General features: G+C 40.2%; 1 protein-coding gene across 1 annotated transcript in view; it reads right to left on the reverse strand.

Moving 5' to 3' along the window:
- Nucleotides 1-6,892, reverse strand: part of MXI1 (MAX interactor 1, dimerization protein) — a 68,129-nt gene extending 61,237 nt beyond the window's left edge. Inside the window, exon 1 of the mRNA XM_089656505.1 lies at nucleotides 6,630-6,892. Within this exon, the coding sequence (XP_089512631.1) occupies nucleotides 6,630-6,828 (199 nt within the window). The 5' untranslated portion in view covers nucleotides 6,829-6,892. The remainder of the gene's footprint in view (nucleotides 1-6,629) is intronic.
- Nucleotides 6,893-7,726: the final 834 nt, after the last annotated feature.

A 7,726-nucleotide genomic window follows, 5' to 3' on the forward strand; every position in this document is an offset into this window, starting at 1 on the left:
AACAATTGGTGACACCCCCTCCGACGATCCACACAGAATGGATCAGATCTGCGGATTGAGCATAATGGATCGCACTCCGATCTAATATACTCCCCAATCTGCAGATCCATTCCATCCTGCGGGGATCGTCAGCATGCAATCTATACGGGGTGACACCGGATCCACGAAAAGGTAAGTTGTTAAGAAAGTCAACAATCCTGCTGGGATCGTCGGCTTGCTTTACAACTTACCTTTTTGTGGAGCGGGTCCGGTGTCACCCCTTGCGGTAGGTGTCACCCGGTGTGGCGCGCACCCCCCGCACCTGCCTCGGGACGCCACTGAGCCTAATGGTGCAGTTGTTGTAGTCTACCTCTTAATAAAAACGTTTGTAAACAAAAATAATTAATGACACTGTAATGCTGTACGCATACTAGCATGTGTTGCGGTAACATACAGTAAAATGCGCATTTTCCGTTGCATTACTGTACCACATAAGCATGTGCCATTGCTGGCCTTCCCCTCTGAAAATGTATGTTGCCTGGCTGTTATGCTGATCTCCATAATTGCTTTGGTCATTGACACAAAATCTGACTTGTCTGTACTTATTGGCAGCACAGTGGCTAAATGGTTAGCACTTCTGCCTGGCAGTACTAGGGTCGTTGGTTTGAATCCCAGCCAGGGCACCACCTGCCTGGAGTTTGCATGTTCTCCCTGTGCCTGTGTGGGTTTCCTCCGGGTACTCTGGTTTCCTCCCACACTCCAAAGACATGCTGGTAGGTGAATTGGCTCCTATCTAAATTGTCCCTAGTATGTGTATGTATGAATGTGAGTTAGGGACCTTAGATTATACACCCCTTGAGGGTTAGGGACTGATGTGAATGTACAATATATATGTAAAGTGCTGCGTAAATTGACAGCGCTATATAAGTACCTGAAATAAATAAATACTAGGTGGAACCTGAAAACTTTTTTGGGGGGGGGGGGGATATACAAGGACTCAAGAGTCCTTTATATATTTAAAAACAATATTTTAAATATAAAGTACATTTATTCTGGGGATAATTGTGGATTTTCTGGCTCTTTTCTCCCAAGAAAAAGTCTGTTACAGTGCTGCTCATTCATTGTCCCTCTGCATTTTCCCAGCCACAAGTCTTTTGTTCTGTCTCTATTATAACTAGGTGCTGTTGCTTTAAATCAAAAGATGACGTCACCAGCTTAGAGATCCATCCAGGCACACCCTTCAAGCTGTGAGCCCAGCAACCAGTGACATCACCCAGCCAGCTTTCCCCTGACTGGCAGGCACTGGCAATGGGTCCCTCCCCTCCTCCTGCTGGTCAACCAATAAAAAAGCACAGCCTGTCTCCATGTGCAAAGCATGTGAGTGCCCAGGAAGTGCATCAGGAGATCATGGTGCACCTGATAGGGGACACAGCCCAATGGCATCTGCTGATCAGGTTCCCTGGGTGCAGCTACACAATCCTGGCTGTTATCATTACAGCCCACAGCAGCTGCAACTCAGTTTGCAAAACTTTCCTAAACAAACTTTTCACAAGTTGTTCTAATCGCAAAACAGTGAGACTACTTCAAACTAAACACAACTGATGGACAACATTTACACAACATGTACACAAAAAGTGAACAGAACAAAAAAGTAAAAAAAAAAAAAAAAAATAGGCAATGAGCCAAATTTACTATAAAAAAGTCAAATGTTACAAAGTATCAAGTATTAGACAACACAGGCAAAGAACATCACAAGAAGTACAAAGTATCAAAAAGCATAAAGTTGACAATGCAAATGAAAGGTTAAATCATAAACAAGTAGGGAATAAGACAACAAAAAGCAGAATATACTGTGACAAAGTAAAAGTAAAAACAGCTACAAAGTTTAAAATACTAGTGAAGACCTGAAGATGTTCCCTTCCTTTTTTTGTTTTCTGTACCCTATATTTTACTATATAATCTTAATTAAAATATAATATTAATAATAGTAAAATGACATTAAAAAAAGGACTGAGTACTGGTTAAGACATGCGGAGAACCTCCGAGCATCACAAAAGGTACAATGTTGCAAAAAAACATAAAGTTGATAAAACACAGCAGTTAAAAACTGAAACAAATATACAGGCAATAAAAACGCCAAGTATACTATGACAAAGTAATAAATAAAAAAAAGCTGCAAAGTATAAAGTACTAGATGTTCCCCTTTCTTCTTCCTGTTCTCTATGCTTTACTATATAAAAAGAGTACTTGTCAAGACATGCAGAAAACATTAAAAAACGTACAAAGTAGCAAAAAACCAAGTTGACAAAAACAAACAAAGAAAAAAAAAAGTAGGCAATAAGCCAAATATATAAAGTCAAATGTTACAAAAGTATCAAGTACTAGTGAAGATATGCAGAGAACATCACAAAAAGGTACAAAGTGGCAAAAAACAAAAAGTTGACAAAGCAAACAAAGAAGGCGAAAACAAAAAACAAGTGGGCAATAAGAGAAATATATTATAAAAAGTCACAAAGTATCAACTACCAGTGAAGCTATACAGAGAACATTGAAAACGGTACAAAGAAGCAAAAAGCATAAAGTTGACAAAGCAAAGAAGAAGAAAAGAAAAAACATAAACCAGTAGGCAATGAGTCAAAACAAAGCTAAATATACTATAAGTAAGTAAAAAAGTATGAAAGGCATGCACAGAACATCACAAAAGGTACAAAGTAGCAAAAAAAAAAAATACACAAAGCTGACAAAGCAAACAGACGAGGTTAAATAACATAAACAAGTAGGCAGTAAGTCAAAACAAAGCCAAATATACTATAACAAAGTAAAAAATAAAAAGTATCAAGTACTATTCAAGGCATGCACAGAACATCACTAAAGGTAGAAAGTAGCAAAAAAAAAAAACACATAAAGCTGACAAAACAGACAAGGTTAAATATCATAAACAAGTAGGCAATAAGCCAACAAAAAGCCAAATATATTATTTAAAAAAAACAGTTACAAGTATCAGGAACTAGTCGAGACATGCACAGAACATCACAGAAAGTACAGGGTAAAAAAAAAAAAAAAAAAAGCAGCCCTGGCAAGGCACAAACCCAAGTCTACTGATAAAAGTTCATAAGAGTAATAGAAAACACAAAGTATGGACTAGTATAAAAATCTGAGTTTTTAATCACAGTTGCGAACAGAACATGGTAACAAAAAAAAAAATACTAATACAAAGCAAAGTATATATATAAAAAAAAAGAAAATAGTAATACATTTGCAAAGGTTTGCAATAAACTGCCAACAGTTCTGGATTTCACCCCACCCTGGGACATATCAGTCCACAGGTTGCATGCTGCAGTTTTATCTTCACAGGGGGCCCTTCACAAAGCCAGCCACGTGGCACTGGGGGAAAATGCCAGTTTGGGGGAAGAACTGGAGTGAATGGTGTTCGGTTCACCAGGAGACAATGGAAAGCTGCTTCTATTGTGAGCTCTCCAGACAGACAAACCTTTTGTGCCATTGTCAGGCTTGTGCAGCTGCGCTGGGGTAAGGGGTGGCTTGTCTGTCCCCAGGCACAGGAGGGGTTAAAGTACACCTGCAGCAGGCCCAGTGTGCACACAGCCACCCAGTGCCCAGATCTGCATTTTGGAAAAACTTGGCCATCTTGATTTAAGGCTGGCCATACATTATACAATTTTCTTGAGAGTTTTGCTTTAGATTTACCAAAAACCATATAATAGGAGGTCAAACCTAAACAACATTTTCAGTTGTATCCAATTCGGCAGTCCCTTGCACTACATAGTTGAAGGTAAATGTAAAGGAAAGTGGACAGAAAATTGTATAGTGTATGGCCAGCCTAACTCTAGTTGTGGCATGATGTGACACTGTGACAGGTGCTCTTTAACCCCCTCCCTTCCTTCTCCATGTGCCTGTTGTATCACCACACCCTTGGTGATCTGCCCCAATGCAACTACCTGCATACCTGCAACACAGCACAGACAATGTGGACCTAACCTCCCCTGCAGGAAGGGGAACACCTCTGGGTTTTTAACCCCTTGTCTGCCAGAGTCCCCTTTGCAGCTGATACCCTCTGCTCCCCCACCAGCAATGGTCACTATGGTTGGATGAGTGCATCAGAAGTCTCCTGGTTTGACCCTTGCAGTCACCCTCCCTCCTGGCAGTGCTGGGTTAGTAGAAGTTGGCATGATTAGGTGGCATTGTCCTAGTCACGTGGGGGGGGGGGCACCCAGCTGACCCTCTACTGATTGCTCTTTGTGTTGTGGTTTGCACGTGTACCACTCACATTGCCTGGCATCACACAATGCAAGCCAGGCACAATGCATCCTGGTGCCCCCAAGTCTTTGTTCTCTACCCCCTATTCTGTGCACATGTGCAGGGTGGGCATGTTCACACATGTGGGGGGGGGGGGCATGCTCTGTGTCTATATACATGGTCCCAGTAAACATACATGACCAGCACTTATATGAGATCTGGTCACACTTCATATTCACACACATTGGATCGAGGTCTCAAGAAATGAGAGATTCTGACCCAACGATTGATGGAAACATAGTTTGCACAAAAGATTAATCCCGAAAATCACCAGAAACATCAATGTAGCTGGAATTTGCTGTTGGACCTTCATAAAATTAGCAATCTTTCTGCATAACTGTTTTTTTTTCTCATTTTAAGGCAATCGACTGTGTGCAATACGTATGCGCATTTCCTATTCCTGGCAGCGTCACGTGTTTATTTTACAAATTATTGTAAACTGGCGCATTTCTGTCTTTAGCCTTAAAGTGGCTGGATACATATAATCCAATCAGAATCGATTCCAATCTGATTGTTTGATCGTAATATGCTCAAAGGTATTTCCATTTACATACGACTAGAACATCAAACCAGATCCTATGGGACATCAGTGGGACGCGTCTGAAATTTTTGCTTTCTATGATTGATCACCAACATGTGTCATGTACGACTGTTTATCATTTATGACCATATGTGCTTGTGCTGAACAATTTTTCTTTGATAGCATGTGGAGTAATCAATCAATTGTGATTGAAGATTTTAAAAAAAGTAAGCTAATTGATTAAAAAGAAGTATTGCACAATGGCATCATCCAGAAAGAGTCAACAATCGCAATGGATTGGGAAAGCTATCACCATGTCCAATATGATCTATGTATTGATTGATTGACTGATTGCTCTATCAATCTATGAGATCTATCTTTCAACTGATAGCTTGATGGATAGATCTGATCGAGTGATAGCTAAATATCTATCTATTGATCAATCTGATATATCCATAGATTGATAAATTGATGTACCTAGCTATTAATGTATCTAATGATCTATGTCTGTCTGTCTATCTATCTATCTATCTATCTATCTATCTATCTATCTATCTATCTATCTATGTCTTTTGATCTATCTGTCCATCTATCTATCTATCTATCTATCTATCTATCTATCTATCTATCTATCTGTTTAATAATATATCAGTCTATCCATCTATATATCTATCCATATATCAATTCATCTATCTATCTATCTATCTATCTATCTATCTATCTATCTATCTATCTATCTTTCTTTCTTTCTTTCTTTCTTTCTTTCTTTGTCCATCTATTTATTGATATATCAGTCTATCCATCTATATATCTATCCATCCATCAATCCATTTATCTATCTATCTATCGATCTATCAGTCTATCCATCCATTTCTTTTTTTTTTTTCTTTCTTTTTCTCTTTCTTTCTTTCTTTCTTTCTTTCTTTCTTTCTTTCTTTCTCTGTCCATCTATTTATTGATATATCAGTCTATCCATCTATATATCTATCCTTCCATCAATCTATTTATCTATCTATCTATTGATCTATCAGTCCATCCATCCATTTCTTTCTCTTTCTTTCTTTCTTTTTCCATCTATTTATTGATATATCAGTCTATCCATCTATATATCTATCCATACATCAATCCGTTTATCTATCTATCTATCTATCTATCTATCTATCTATCTATCTATCTATCTATCTATCTATCTATTTATTTCTCTTTCTTTCTTCTTTCTTTCTTTCTTTCTTTCTTTCTTTCTTTCCTGTCTCATATCAGTGTATATACTGTTAGAATATCGTAGCTCTATAAAGTCCTGATGTCTTTTGTACAGATATATGTAAGTAAGGAATCCTGTACATAGCAGTGTACAGCTATTGACCTGTACTCCTATAGTACACATACATGTACAGAAAGAGAATGAAAACACACAAAAGAAAACTTAGAAGTGCAGCCCTGGAGTACATACAATGTGCAGTCACTACACATGGTCCTTGCCTACATTTTGCACACTTACATACAGACAGAGCCCCTGTGATTACCAGCAGACATGTACCGTGCCAGTTAGCAGCCCTGGCACCATCTGGAGGGTCAAGTGTCCCAGCTCTTTGTCTAGACAGACAGACAGACAGAGCCAGCAGCATTCACAGAGGGGCACAGGTTCCCGTGGACCCAGGGCACCATCAAACTGCCCCACCAGGGTTCCTGGTACCCAGACTAACCCCTCCATCCCCCCCCCCTGTCTGCCTGACATCAGCTCACAATAAGCCCCACTGTCCTCCCAGATCGCCCCTCCTGCCTTCGTCTGGCTCTCCTAGAAGAAGGGGGCACTTACTTTTCCTGTCCTGGTCCACCCTCTCCAGGTAACTGGCAGCCTCCAGCAGGATCTGGACATTGTCCAGAAAAGTGGTGATGTTCCCTATGGCACTGGGCTCTGCGTTCAGCAGGTCTGTCAGTGGGCACCTGGGCACCTGGAGGTGGGCATCAGAGCTGGAGTCCATTAGATAGTCCTTGCTGGCTCTCCCTCTGACCATGTCTGCTGGGGATGCTGTGATGAGGATGAATCAGACTGTCCTGGGGTCTCCCTGCCTCCCCCCTCCTCCTCCTCCTCCTCTGGGTACTTTATCTGCTGCTGGGCACTGGGCTCCGGGCTGGTCCTAGTGCCTTCCCTTCCATCATCAGGGGCAATAGGCAGACAGAGACTGTTACCGCCATTGAACTGGTTTAACCGCCTATTTCCCAGCCTAGCAACCTAAAGAGTCACTGGGAGCCCAGTATCCTTAGATGGTCTTCTCCCCTGCAGGCAGCACGAATCTGGAGAGAGTGGAGGATCTGCCAACAAAGTAACAATTGCAAATAACCAACTGAAAACGTTTTATGTAACAAAAGGAAACTGAAACTGTGGCGGTCATGGCAGGGAAGGGGTTAAGAAGCATGCACGAAATGCAACAATAAAGTTTTAAAAATGTATATAAAGTCTGAGGCATGAAAGAGTTAACAGGGAACAGCCTTGAGCATAAAAATGTGCAGTTTTGTATTAAAATGATTAACTCCTCTACAGCTGTGAGCAAAAGATATGAGAGGGAGAAAAAAGTTTAACATTTATTATTATTATACAGGATTTATGCAGCACTAACAGATTGCTCAGCACTTTTCAATATAAAGGAAAGACAATGCAGCAACAATACAATTCAATACAAGAGGGCCCAGCTCCTAGGAGCTTACAATCTAATCGAGTGTTGTGCAGTCAAAGCGTTAAACTAAACATTTGAACAAGGAAAAAATGTTTTTTAAAAAAGTGCAATGTTCGACTCTTTTTTTTCTTTTTTTTATTCTGCTTTTAATTTAACCGCTTTACTGCTGAAAAGGTCAAATCTTCTGCAGTAAAAAACATTACGTAAACCAGAACTTTGTGACCCTCCAATGTTGTCC

This window comes from Staurois parvus, unplaced genomic scaffold (genome assembly GCF_062004578.1).
Source record: "Staurois parvus isolate SC_StPar_1 unplaced genomic scaffold, SC_StPar_1.0 ptg000911l, whole genome shotgun sequence".
NCBI classification, from domain to species: domain Eukaryota; kingdom Metazoa; phylum Chordata; class Amphibia; order Anura; family Ranidae; genus Staurois; species Staurois parvus.